The sequence below is a fragment of the Chiloscyllium punctatum genome, chromosome 5, assembly GCF_047496795.1.
Source record: "Chiloscyllium punctatum isolate Juve2018m chromosome 5, sChiPun1.3, whole genome shotgun sequence".
Lineage (NCBI taxonomy): Eukaryota > Metazoa > Chordata > Chondrichthyes > Orectolobiformes > Hemiscylliidae > Chiloscyllium > Chiloscyllium punctatum.
This window is the reverse complement of record NC_092743.1, coordinates 85,917,526-85,932,652: the sequence shown is the minus strand read 5'-3', so window position 1 is coordinate 85,932,652 and position 15,127 is coordinate 85,917,526. Positions and strand designations below refer to the sequence as shown.

At 39.5% G+C, this 15,127-nt stretch overlaps 1 protein-coding gene across 1 annotated transcript in view; it reads left to right on the top strand.

Moving 5' to 3' along the window:
• dok6 (docking protein 6) overlaps window positions 1-15,127 on the top strand; it is a 442,724-nt gene that overhangs the window by 388,156 nt on the left and 39,441 nt on the right. Inside the window, exon 6 of the mRNA XM_072570675.1 lies at window positions 5,196-5,334. Coding sequence (XP_072426776.1) covers window positions 5,196-5,334 — 139 coding nt within the window. The remainder of the gene's footprint in view (window positions 1-5,195; window positions 5,335-15,127) is intronic.

Sequence of the window (15,127 nt, the reverse complement as noted above, 5' to 3'; positions counted from 1 at the left end):
TGTGCATTTAAGACAAGCGGCTATGCTTCATGATTTGGAGATGCGGGTGTTGGACTGAGGTGTACAAAGTTAAAAATCACACCGCCAGGTTATAGTCCAACAGGTTTATTTGGAAGCACTAGTTTTCGAAGCACTGCTCCTTCATCAGGTGGTTGTGATGAAGGAGCAGCGCTCCAAAAGCTAGTGCTTCCAATTAAACCTGTTGGACTATAACCTGGTGTTGTGTGATTTTTAGCTATACCTCATGAATCTTCAGTGTTTGAAGCAGTTATTTTCTCAAATCAGTCTGTAACTAAAAATACAGAAAAAATAAGAAGACATTGTCTTTATGTCAGGCATCTTGTAACGGCATTTTCTGCTTTACTCTGCTTTCTGTTTCTTCAGCAATTTCATTTCCATACAACTACTGCTTCATTAGATAAGTATGTAAATGTTTCCTTGAAAGTAAGCAATGCTGAATAAATAATTATTCACAAAGTGACGTTAAATTACTAATGTTCAGTTACTTTGATCAACGCAGAACACAGTAAACCTTTCTTTTGTATGTTGAAATGATCAAAAGAGTGTAATTGTATTATTTTGTACTTTAATTTTGTTTTATGACTATGGTCTAGATTTTGGTGTGCGGGATTGTTGCAGAACAGATGCATAACCCAAGATGTGCATTAGGACTCTGGGGAAGACCCAGTGCACTGATTCTGTGAGATTTCCATCCGAAGTTTAGACTTCGGATGAAGGTTCTCTTGCACCATCTCAGACAAATGCTCAACACTCAGTTGGAATCAGTGAGTTACCTGGATGGATACTCAGGAAATGTAAGATAGGAAAGAGCTGGTCTAATTCCTGGATTATTACAAACTGAATCCCCTCAAGTTGGACTCCTCGTTGGATGGCTGAGACATTTTTAGGGCTTCTTTCTACGTCTGCTAACCTCTTTTCACTTCTGAGAAGTTAAACTTCTGTATAAAATCTTACAGCTTTGAGACTTCTCAAACTAAAACCCTTCTGCTAGGAGGAAACTGTTCTCCTGAACTGAACTCCTGATTCTTCTGAATTGAAGTCAAAACCAAACTAGCAGCTCCATCCTGTTTTTTCTGCCTATCATCAGGTATGTTTCCTATGAGCTGCACACTCTGATTGTGGCATTGACCTCCGGTTCCTGAAGTCACTGCCATGCACAGGTCTCATAGCCCTGTGCAGCTAGTCAGAGAGTCAGAGGGAACACTGATCATAATATTTCATCAATTAACACCACTGAAACCACCTAGGCACTTGACTTGATTGAGCGTTTTCATAGAAATTATATATTTAAGTCACTATTCCAAATGATTTTCTGACCATTTTCTTTAAAAAAAGTTTCCCTTCATACACCTATATCTATTACCTGCTTGCTTTTATTTTAGATGTCTAAGTTTAAATAAAACATTAGCATATGTCTTTATCACAGACTTGACCAGTCCCAACACCCAACTATCAGCCCAACACAACCAGACTAGTATCTGTCCCACACAGATGCTTAGCAAACACCTTGTTCTGCCAGCCAACCACCTCACCCACCTGCCACGCTTTTGCCTCAGAAAATTCCCATCCTATGCTGTTGGCACCTCACCCACTTCATCTTTTTTTGCAGTTCACATTACCCACCCATCTGCCATGTCCATTCATTCATTCATCGATCATCCATTCACATTTATCCTGGACACTTAAATGTACAGCAGCTAGTGCCATAAAAAAGAATAGTGTCTTCTATGCAGATTCTCTTCACTGTAGTCTGGGGATTCCTGAGAGGTTCGCCTGCATCATGAAGTAGAGGTTTGGCTTTTTAAAATTTATGCTGAAGGCGAAGTGGTTTTTGGTCTGATTAGCATCAGAACCGAAGGGAATACTTAGATGTCATAAAATCATAGAATCCCTACAGTGGAAGCAGCCAATTTGGCCCATCGAGTCCATACCGACCCTCCGAAAGCCATCCCATCCAGACCCATCCCCTATCCCTGTATTTCCCGTAGCCACTCCCACCTAGCCTGTGTAATGTAGCCTGGCCAATGTACCTAACCTGCACATCTTTGGTGTGGGAGGAAACCGGGGCACCCGGCAGAAACCTATGCAGACATGGGGAGAATGTGCAAACACCACACAATCAGTGACATGCTGGAATGAACTCTTAGGCAGCAGTGCTAACCAGTGAGCCACCAAGCTGCCCCTATTTTATGATTTATTATTATTTGTTTTATTCGTACTATTGTCCCAAGCAGAAGGAGAAAATTTCTGAACCTGACTTTATCAGTCAAGTGAAAAAGGAGTGCTGAGTTCTATTTTGTTTAACGATGACTTGCAAATTGCTGTCCTTATTTCTATCCACCTGCTGTAGATTTTATTCCAGGTAGTCTAGTAGACACAGATTTAGCCCATTCCTTGCATTGCATATCTAGGTCAATTATCAGCTTTGTTAGGCTGTTGTAATGATCTGACCTAAAATAGTCAACAGAGACCAAAGATGTTGATCTCATTAATAATAGTATTATGATGAGCAATTGCTGAAATAATATTAACCTATGGGTGACCATTTCCTTAAAATTAGTTTCTAAAAATAAAGTATCTCCATTGACACATGATTATTTTGCCTGCCACTGTATATTTTATTGACTAAGTGGCAAATTATTATTTTATCTTGAAGTATTTTCCTTGCAGTGCTGCAACATTAAAAACAAATCTGTCATTCTGATGGGCAGGGGTTGCAACACTCATAATACCTTAGGCCTGAGCTTTAACTATAGTGACACTTTCTCTGATTCTATACACAGAGGTAACCTGCTAGGGCTCAGCTATTACTCACTTAAGTGACAGAACAGAGCTGTTAAGCCGGCTTCTAAAGGGACATTGTCATCATGAACTGGCAAAGTTTGGTTGTAAACATGGAGTGTCATGACCTAAATTGAATCAATGGGTCACTTGAGTGCCATAGCCCCACGATGAAAATAACACCTGCTCTGTTGCCTCTAGTGTCATAGTTTTACATCTAACAAACAGTTTTCCAACAGAGGGCATGCCAGGAAGGCAGATGGGAATATTGGCTGCAAGTTGGTTTTCTGTTTATTCTTTCAATCCAATTCACTAGTGTGGGAAGGGATGCAGAGCAAGGAGGGGTCAGGGGGTTGGATTGCATGTTAATGATGTCAGTGCATTGTGGTCTGTCCACAGATGAACTGCAAGCTTTTAAATTCTTGCTGATGTTGCAAATGTTTGGTTAAGTTTGAAAGCAAACCAATGTATTGGACTCAGACAACAAACAGTGAACCATTAATAGAATTGCTACTGAGCAACGAGATTGCACACGATTCCTAAAACCTTACAATGTGTGGTATTCAGTCTACTAAAATGAAAATCAATATACAGTGTCACAATTGAATAGCCTCAAAGCTAATTCCATAGCAAATTGCTTTCAAGCGTAATCTCATCAGATGTTCTGATGTGTCATTGTCTTTATTCCTAATAAACTCTCCTCCACACAGCAGTAAACACATTCATGCACCCATTTACTTGGAGCTCTTGAGCTCAACAGCATTGCTGATTGAAGGAGGTCATTGTTAAAGCAAACAAATGGAGGTGGAGAAAACCAGTGGTTCTCATTTTGTTAGTGAACAGAGGAAAGGGTGCCTGTTTTTCATTATTTTTAAAGCAAACTATTTCTTGCAAAATGCTTTGTGTTTGTAATCCACCTTTCTTTACAAAGATAGAAGTGGGAGGCTGTGCATAGCTCCTCTCTTAACAGCATTTCATGATGTTTTCAAAAGTGCACTTATCAAGAATTTCCATTTGGATTCTTATGATGGAGGTATACATAAATGAGACAAGGTGCTGCAAATATGTCTTTTAGTGACAGACATCCTTTCATTGGAGGGGTTAACTCATAAGGAAGATTAATTATTTTCAAATCTGCATTTGTACAACAGAGTTTCAAACAGAGGCAAAATGTTGTGAGAAAGTAACAGTGAGTTTAATATGTCACTATTTTGCATAGATAGTCTGGCAGTTTGAATTGAGTAAGGTAGAGATACTCTAAGTTATGAATCACCATAGATTGTGAGACAATTATTCCATAATTAGTCTTGCAAAAGCGGGAGCTCACCACCACCTTCCCCGTAAGTAACTTCAGTTACTACGTGTGTGCACTGAATACAAATAAAACTTACCACAGAAAGTTAGCACTGTGTATTTAATCACAAAACGACCCTTTTAATGGTGTGATTTATACTCCTGCAGTGTCGCCTTGCTACTCAGGTTCAGACAGATTAGTTGAAACTCTAGAGTTTCATTCCTGCAAATAATAAATTGTTAGAGACTTTTTTAAGTTATATTTTATAATTCTATTTTTTATTTTCACTTAATTTAATCTTTCTTCCTCTTTCATTTCTCTTTTTGTATTCAACGTCTGTGAGTAATTTATGGGCGGCACGGTGGCACAGTGGTTAGCACAGTGCCAGAGACCTGGGTTCAATTCCCGCCTCAGGTGACTGACTGTGTGGAGTTTGCACATTCTCCCCATGTCTGCGTGGGTTTCCTTCGGGTGCTCCGGTGCAGGTTAGGTGAATTGGCCGTGCTAAATTGCCTGTAGTGTTAAGTGTAGGGGTATGGGTGGGTTGCGCTTCGGCGGGTCGGTGTGGACTTGTTGGGCCGAAGGGCCTGTTTCCACACTGTAATGAGGTCTAAAAAATCTAATTCACTCCATTTCCTTCTCCATCATTCCTCTACTTCACTTTCTATCTTTAAATCTTAGGGCTCAGCAGTTACTCTGTTGGAACAAGTGTTCACCAAGGTCCTGGATGCTTGTTGGCATCGTCATGAAGTCATAAACTTGCAATCTGTAAACTTGAAATCTATGAACTTGTGCCTTGCATGTTTCCCGAGCTGAAGTGTGGGGCAACAAATGGCATAATTTAGGCAGGCCAGGAGACTGCCCTCCTCCAGCAAATACTGGGTCAGTATTTTCATGTTGCCTTCCACTGTCAGAACAGAAGTGTAAAACAGGCATTGAGAGATGCCACACATCAAATAGCTGTAGATCAGCAACATTGAGTTAATCATTACGTCAACAGAATATACTTTCCCTTGCTTCCATTCAGTTCAGTGGCACCTGTATTTTCAAAAAGTACAAACATGCAAACTATGACAACTGTTGCATTTGTCATTTACAGAATGTGTGATACAGGAGAGGGACTCTTTACATTTCAGACACGGGAAGGAGAGAACATCTACCAGAAGGTACACTCAGCAACTCTGGCCATCGCTGAACAGCATGAGCAACTAATGCTGGAAATGGAAAAGAAAACACGGGTATGTACCATTTCGACTTCATTTTCATTTGGTACAAAGGATTCACAATTTCCTGGGCATTGTGTCACTGATTCCGTTGTTGCAACTTGATGGGAGCATTTGCAAACTCCTTTGGTGAGAAAACGACAGAAAAACACCTGACTAGCTTTAGCTTTCAAAAACAATGGAGGCGGAGGCAAGAGAATCAACTGTTGATGGTGTAGTATTGGGAATATGCCATTATCAGAAAACTGGCTGAATGTGGAAGAGTAATCCTTGCTGCAAATATTATTACAGAACTGTTACTTCATTAACTTTCAGGGAAGGTTCATGGAGATTCAAAAGCTCCTACATCAATCTAATACTGATAGCTGGGAAGGAGGTGTGCCTTTCACTGAGGATGCCCTCAACTATATCAGCAAATTCTGCCACAACGGGGAGCTTTCAGTAATGTGGGCAAATAATTGATTTTTGAACCAGTCATGAGAAACAATCCTTCATATTTAGTTAGTTGCCAACATTACAAACCAGCTAAAACACAAGACATTGCAAAGTCTGACCTGTTCTGCCACCTTCCTTAAAATTTTCAGCCCTTGACCCAACCTGTAGACTCCAACATAAATCAAAGCTTCATCTTCACAGTGTTGTAGAATTCTGTAGATCCATTAGCCAGAGTTCTCACTCTGATTTGCTCTACAGGATTGGTACTCTTTGATGGATTTCCAACACTTCCTGCCAAGGTTCTCATATGAAAATTGAGCACTTGAGAAAGGTATGCCTGGCTGATCACAGCAGAGAAGAGCTCCACAGTCTTAATAATAAGCATAATATTGGCCCTTCCTAATCCTTCAAAACTAATTATTTGAGTAGGATGGATTGGTTCTATAATACTTATTACCTTAATGCACTTGCAGGCTGCACTAATATTGATCAGAGAATTAGACTTCTAAAAGCATTTAATATTGATCAGAAAATAGATCTCCAGTGCTGCATAACATTGATGAAATGAGTTGAAATCTCACCTTAATACAAATTGGTGTCGATCTTTCCTTGTAAATTAGAAAAACATTTTTAAAAAAAAACACATGGAATATTTTCTCGAGCTATTTTTCTTGAACAGTCCTTTACTGAGAAACCTCAAAATCTACCTGAGCCCACCTATGCTTTCTTCTATAAAAGATAAGTCAATCAATATATCCCCCGCCTCACCCCATACCTCACCCCCCGCCTCACCCCATACCTTACTTGTCAGCCTTTGTTGAAATAGGAAAAACAATATTTTAATATTAATTAAAGCCCACTCCTTTCAATGAAAAATGTACTTGAAAATGTGGAAATGCAGCAAGGATCAATAACCAAAACAGTCATTTCAAAGTCTCTACTTCATGTAGATATCAAATTTTAAACAATATCAGATTCACCAGCAGTCAAATTTTGATTAGCTCTACAGTTTAATTGCTCTCAGCCATTTCTTTTATTGTCTCGTATTTCAGCTTGTGAATCGTCATTGAATCAGGAATTATGTAAAAATTGCAACATTCTGAACCTAACAATTCCAATCTGTTCAGCTTTGATGGAATCTACTCTTTTTTTTAAACAAAGTCATTCTACACAACCACAGCTTTTATAGAAACACTCTCTGCTTAATTCTGACTCAGTTGCTGATGTCCTGCTATGTGTTGCCACCACTCAACATGAAGGGATTCTTTATCTGCGGATGAGACAAAACTTCCAAAAGCTGCATGTTAGTACCTGTGGTCGCAATGAATTTCCTAGAAGCTGTTTCTCTCCTGTGCCTGTACAAAATGTATTGTCACATCACCTCACAATCTGGCCTTGCTGACTCAAAACAGTGCTTCACAGTGATATGTGACTGACTCTGTTACAAAATTAGTTATAGGAAAAGGAAATCAATACAACTTCTGGGAGCCACTGTGACAATTTTGGATTTATTCTGTGTTAGATTTAGTTAAAATTGCAATTCCACTTAACAGAGAAAGTGAGATCATTTCACATACATCACTGAATAAAATTAAACACTTAGCATTTGTATTTTCAAAGTTGTAAATGGAGTTTATACAATTATGGAATGAAGTCATTTCAAATCCACTACTAGTTTGATCAATTTCTCAAAATATAGGTACACGGCCAGCTTTTAGCGGAAAAATATGAGTAAAATATCATTATGTCAAATAGTTTTCTAGTTCCCATAGACATGAATAATAAACTTATTTGTTACATAGATTAGTTTCATAACAGTTATAATGTAACATTTTAATGCAAACAGATAAAGGTTTGATCTAGCATGTCTTAAAAATGTACCTCCTAAGGTTGTGTAGTGGTTCAAATGTTAGTTATACCAGTGAATAATGCTGAAGCTGGCATCACAAGCACAGTCGGTTCCTCATATCAACCAGATGGTTCAGTAGAGGTGTTGGACAAAATCATCTCCACAAATTAGGGATTGATCATTTAACCTGAACTGATTGTGTGTTTGTGACTACTCTTTGTGACTAGGAATATCAGGGATATCTATGGAAGAGAATTCTCTGTTCTCTTAGCTGGGGAATTGTTTGTGATTTAACAATGGGAGCAACAGAAAGGTGTTAGCTCGTATTTTTGTGGTTTTGGACAGACATTTGAAAATGGTGCTTTGAACCTGATTCAGATATTTTCAGCCCAATAGACATTCGGGCTGTTTGGAGAAACAGATGTGTGGCCATCTGAATCTGTTGATTGATTATGATTCCCAGACAGCCTCATGATAAACCCTTGGCCAAACTGCCAAAACAATCACATTGATGAGTTCAGATGTTCTGTTTTGACAGATGGAAGTAGAGTGTTTCCTGTGGTTGACATCTTTCTGAGGTCATAATAATTTTTTTTTAATCCGTTTCTCCCATGCCTGTGTCTCTATTTGGATAATATTAAAAGGTATGATGACAGAGAATGCTTTGTTTTTGAAACAGTGGCTTGGTCTGATTGAAATTTTCATAAGGTCATAAGAAGAGTAGATGTTTTGAAACAATTTACTGATTTGTTTTCTTTTCCTTAGCATTTTGAGTCTTGTCAATTTTGTTATCTGACTCATTTGCTCAGTTTCAAGTTGATACTTGGTGAGTGGTGGTAAAGGGCATGAAAGGGTCATGTGGGGACTATAGGGATTGGGTGCGGATGTTAGGGGTGAGGACTAGAAGGTCAAATGCTTTTAGGACAACTGCACCATAATCCCAGAGAAGCTGGGTGCGACCTCTAACCAGGCCACCTCAGCACTCTCACGTCCTGATCAACATTTCTTAACTGTTTCTAGAATTAGTAGGCCTGACTCAATCCCACTCCTGCCTACCCTTTGGAGCAAATGTTCCCTGTGAGTTATACTGACGTGGGTCTGCCAAGTCAGGAAATTTCCTAACCCAAACCAATCACCTTGGTATCAAACATTTTAACATGTCGCTTTGAGAGTGTGCATAAGAATCAAGCTATTGGGTATATCAGTCATTTACTGAAAGTATGGTAGTATAGTCACCTTGCTATCGCTAACAAATTCACCATTAGCTAACAGCAGTCTTGCGAGTGGTATGCATTTCTGACCAGATCAGTCAGCAGTCATATGTCCAAGATATTATCACATGATCAGATTTTTAATGCTCAGATATTGCTGATGGTCTGTTTGCCAGCTTAAAAAACGTCCTTGTACAATTTTTCATGTAGAATTAAGACCAACCGGCTCAAAGTTTTGCGAATAGAGGCAAAATACTGCAGGTGCTGTAGATATGAAGCAAATACAGAAAGTGCTGGAGAAGCTCAACTGGTCTGGCATTGTCTGGAGAATGAGAAAGTTAAAGTTACAACTCCAACATGAATTGAAGTTCCACTTGCTAAGATACCACTTATAGCCACTGTCAACTTTTTTTGCCATAATTATTGTTGCCACTGTAACTCATTTTCAGTAAGCATTTTCCTTTAGGAAAAGGCCCTAAAAAAATGGTTCCATCAGCCTTGGAGATTGTGCAAGATTTCTGGATGCTCTGTCTGTATGTACAACAGGTCTCATCTTTCATCTGTCAAAACCCCCTGGGTCGTGTAAAAAGGACCTGATATGTACTGTGCAAATAAGCAGCAAGAATTAAAATTTCCAAAGATAAAAATGCAAGAACATTCACAGAGGTAGGAAATCAAGAAAAAGCAAAGGAAATTCAGTAAAAATATTTAACTTCAGTAATAACCACCTTAAGGAGAGTAAAGTATCATAATTTCCTCTGCTATGAGGGAAGCTATATTAAGTTGTAAAGAAACATTGTGAAAGATGGACAAATAACAAATGCATCACAATGGGGAAAAAAAGCATCTGCCACTACAACCAGGTAAAATGCTCTTAAATTGGGGGGGGATAAACAAAGTAGTTTTCAATCAAGAAAGAAATTTGCATTATAGTGTAACATTGAACAGAGAAAATCTGCTGATTATCGATATGTACATGAAGGAAAAGTAAGAATAGTCTGCAAATCCTATAAACTGTCAAAACAATTTTAATAACACCCTTGGGGTCTTAGAATCAAACAAGAATGAAATTCTCAGGATAAAGCAGGCATCAAGAACAATGAAAACTGAAAAATATCTCTGGAATTGCTGCCGAACTAGTCAAGTCTGATGGAGGAGAATTCGACCAGCTGTGCAATCTCCTTGGAAAACTGGAGTGAACTGAGCAACGGGCAAATTTGGTGATTATTATGCTCCCAGAATGGGGAAACGTGCTGGTGAGCTGGACATATCATGCAAGGCTACCTGTCAGTGAAAGCAAGTTGCTTCAGATAAGATAAGGGCACGTATAAGGCTTGAAGCCCAATTATAAATGCGACAAGTTAGCCTCTGAGCTAGCCGAGCAACTTTGTAACTGGTTTTCTGTATCAAAGCAGATTACAGAGAAGGAATCGTAGAAGCAGAATGCCAAGGTCATTATTTTAACCACCTTGTCTATCTGAATGACACACTGGCTTAATTAACTTTCTGTAACATTTCCAACTAAGGTCAGGCCACTCTCTCAAAGACCTTCAGCATACCACATGTTCCCATTAAAAAACTTTGTTTCAGGCCTGCTTTAGTGCTCCAGTGAGGCTCAATGCAAGCTAGATGAACAATATCTCACCTTCCACTTGGGGACCTTACAACCTTTATGACTCATTGTTGAGTTTAACAATTTTTAGAGCATGGTCACCTCACTGCATGTCTATTATCTATCCCCACACCCCACATCCTGTCATGACAGGAGTTGCTTTCAGCATAGTCAATCCGTTTTCACCCACTCGTGTACCCTGATCATCACCTGTTCAGCTTCTCTTCTTCCCTGGCTCACTATGAACAGTTCCTTTGCCTGTACTTTTTCTCTCTGGGCTGCCTCTCCGCCTATGTGCTGATTCCTTACCACCCCACACATCATCCATACATAAATGCCATTTTTTCCTAGCTGCAGTCACTTCTGAAGAAGGGTCATTGGTCTCAATGCGTTAACTGTGTTTTTTTTTCTCCAAAGCTGCTGCTGATTTTGTGTTTCAGATCTCCAGCATCCGCAGTCCTTTATTTTTTCTACTTTCTGTTGGAGTCATACTTAGCATAAAGAAATATCATGAGGTTGTTGGAGATCAATCATTTCAACCCCATGCATCACTGTAAGAGTTTTTCAGGATGGTGTCCTAGCCCCAATCATCATCAGCTGTTCCATCAATACCTTTCCTTCATCATAACATCAAAAGTGTGAATGTTTGCTGATGATTACATAGTATTCACCACCATTCATAACTCCCCGGATACTGAAGTTGTCCATGCCCATATACAGGGAGAAAGTGAGGACTGCAGATGCTGGAGATCAGAGCTGAAAATGTATTGCTGGAAAAGCACAGCAGGTCAGGCAGCATCCAAGGAACAGGAGAATCGACGTTTTGGGCATCAACCCTTCTTCAGGAAAGAAGGGCTGATGCCCGAAATGCCGATTCTCCTGTTCCTTGGATGCTGCCTGACCTGCTGCGCTTTTCCAGCAACACATTTTCAGCATGTCCATATACAGCAAGATCTGGACAATATTCAGGTTTGGGCTGATAAATGGCAAATTGCATCCATATCTCTCATGTGTTTGTGGTATATACAAAAATGATTTAAATTTGAATGTGGGGGGGGTTGATCAGTAAGGTTGTGTTTGATACAAAAGTTAGTAAGGTGGTAAACAATGAGGCTTAGATTATATTTAGATTACAAAAGGACAGAGATGCTGTGATCAAATGGGCTGAGCAGTGGCAGATGGAATTCAATCCAGAAAACTCTGAGGTGATGCACTTCGGCAGAACAAACAAGGCAAGGGAATAAATGATGAACTGTTGAATCCTGGGAAGCACAGAGGATTGGATGAATCCTGGTGTGCATAACCCACTGGTTCCTTAAGATAATGGAGCAATTGATAAAGTGGTTAAGAAAGCATAATGGATATTTGCTTTTATTAGCTGAGGCAGAACATTTAGCAGCAGGGACATTACGCTGGAACTGTATAAAATGTTGATTAGACCCAGTTCTTGAATCCACGCTATAGGAAGGATGTGATTGCATTAGAGAGAATGCAGAAGAGATTTACCAGAATGTTGCCTGGCCAGGAGAATTTGGATAGACTGAGGTGTCTCTGGTTGTCACCTATATTAACCAATGGAGGCACCCAAGGTGTATTGCAAGCACTGCTGTCATCAAGGTACTGTTCAAAAGGGACAATGTAACATTGACCTTTCTGATTACTAGTTTGTACCTGTGCTTGAGAACATCCCAAATATCTCTGTTCTTGCATGTCTCCTAATTTCTCACCACAAGGAGAATATTACAGTTTGTGTTTCACAGATTCAGGGTAGGTGACTTCATACACTGAATGGTATCAGTTACCATTTAGTCTTTGGCCCATTTTGGTAACTTGCTGCCTCCATTTATGTAGCTTATTGTGCCTTCTCACTTAATATCTTTAAAATTTATAATCTTTTATTTTGTCTGCATTTGTTATTCATCCATATTTGCCATTGAACTCCATGGAAAGCCCAATTCAGAGTCAACCATTTCACATTCACCTGGAGTCAAAATCAGAGTAGAGCATTAGTGAATCCGATGAGTTTTCATGATGATCAGTATCTGTTGTCATGGTCACCATTACTGGAACTAGCTTCATTTCTAGATATCAATCAAATTTATCTTCCATGGGACAATTTGAACTCCAAGTATCTGGAGTGTTGGCTTGGACTCTCCATTACTTGTCCAGTGACATTCCTGCTATAACAGTTTTCACTGATTAAATGATTAATTGACTCTTAACTGCCTTCTGAAATTGCCTTGTACACCAAACTGCTATGAAATCAGCATAACCTGAAGGGACAAGCCAGCATCACCCTAAATCCTGGACATGAGAAAGCCACAGCCAGTCCATTCACACTGAAAAGCCATTGGCCCTGGCATTTGAGAACTTGTGACAACATTGCCAACAGTTGATCCACAAACAAGTCATTCAACAGCCTCACAAAAACATACCTTTCAGCCATTGTCTTACCCTGAGATAGTGTTGAGGAGTCTATGTCCTGTCCCATTCGCAGGACAGACATGTCAGAGGTGACAGTACATTAGGGTTTGGAAGAGAGTAGGTCTGGTAGCCTTCAACATTGACGCTGAGGTTTCAAGACATCACTTCACATGTGAGCAATGAAACCTCTAACATGTTATCACCTAATGCCCTCCCTTAGTGATGAATGGTTACTTCTTCAAGTTGAGTATTACTTGGAGGAAGCACTGAGAATATGAAGAACACACAATGCAGTCTGGCTGGAGGGACTTCACTGTTGATCACTAGGAATGGTTTGGCACATGCACCACTGACTGTAGTAGCTGAGGCTTGAAGGACATATCTGTCAGGCAGTGCCATTGGAAGGTACTGAGAAAACAAACACAGGAGGAAGAAGCAATGGGGCCTTGGCCTCACTAATCTGCTGAATGCAGATTAATCTATCTATGACAGGAGTGACTACAATAATCCCATCTTGATACTAAGGACAAAAAAAAAACCCATCTTGATACTAAGGACAGCCACCATAATGTTGTATGGTACCAGTACTGCACTAAATGAAATTTGCTATAATTTATTGTAGTCACATGTACCTAAGTACAGTGAAAAGCTTTGTCTTGTGAGCAGTACAGGCAGATGATAGCAAACAAGGACATAGTTTCAGAACAGACCTAGCAGATCAAAACTGAGCACTGTGGGCCCCTCCCAATAGCAGAAAGATATTAGGAACCGGAGTTGGCCATTTAACACTTTTGGTAAGATACAGATGGTCAGATTTCACTTTGTGGAGCATGCTAAGCTGGTGGTTAACCATATTTATTCGCTACCTGACTTTTCATTTTGTTGAAGTAATTATAGAGAAGGTGTGTGAAATGAGCAGCCAATTCTAGTCTCCTTCCTGTTGAAAGGATGTTGTGAAACTTTAAAGGGGTCAAAAAAGATTTACAAGCTTGTTGCCAGGGTTGGAGGACTTGAGCTATAGGGAGAAGCTGAATAGGTTGGGGCTGTTTTCCCTGGAGCGTTTAAGGCTGAGAGGTGACCTCAGAAGTTTATAAAATCATGAGGGGCATGGATAGGGTAAATCGACAAAGTCTTTTCCCTGGGGTGGGGGAGTCCAGAACTAAAGGGCATAGGTTTAGGGTGAGAGGGGAAAGATATAAAAGGAACCTAAAGGGCAACCTTTTCACACAGAGGGTGGTGTGAGTATGGAATGCGCTGCCAGACGAAGTGGTAGAGGCTGGTACAATTGCAACATTTAAAAAGCATCTGGATGGGTCTATGATTATATGAAATGTTTAGCGGGATATGGGCCAAGTGCTGGCAAATGGTTGAGATATCCAGCTGGCATGGACGAGTTGTATCAAAGTGTCTGTTTCTATACTTTGTACATCTCTATGACTCTACCAATGATATACTCACATCCATCGTCAAAACTATTCTGCAACAAGAGGAAAATAAGAAGTAAAAAGTGACAGAAAAATGGACAGCAGCAAGATGGAAGTGCAGTTATAGGATGGCAAAAGAGAAGTCTGTTTTGATTTATGTGTTTAAGGGATTAACTGATAACTGTAAAATGTTATGATGTGGAGGTGCCTGTTTTCGTCTGAGGTGGACAAAGTTAAAAATCGCGCACCAGTTTATAGTCCAACAGGTTTATTTGGAAGCAAAGTTAGTGCTTCCAAATAAACCTGTTGGACTATAATCTAGTGTTGTGTGATTTTTAACTCTGTAAAATGCTGTCAGCAAAAATTAGGTCTGTGACAAATACTAGAGTGGTGCAAATTATGAGCAGGGAGAATGCAATCGATGGGCTTAATGTAGGAGTCACTTTACAATGTGACATGTTCTTTACAAAATGTTCTTTCATCCTTTAGATGTTCAGAACATCAAAGGGATGAAATTGCGCTCAGTACAATTAACAACTAAATGTGTTATCCTATATCCTAGCATGTTTTTCTCCAAAAGAAGATTAGTGCCTCCATTAAAATATTAAACAAAACAATTTTGTTGAACTCTCACACATAAACTAAAACCTCACAATATGATTTCACTATATAAGAAAAAAACAATATACAATACCCAGTAATGGAGAAGCACTTCATTGTGCTTTTCACAGGGAAAACCTCTTCCTCAATAGTTATCTAACTACCAAAACCTGACTTATGCTTTTGAACTTTGATCCATTAGGTGACAGTTAAGGTGCATGACATATTTGCCAAACAACATGTAGATTTCCTG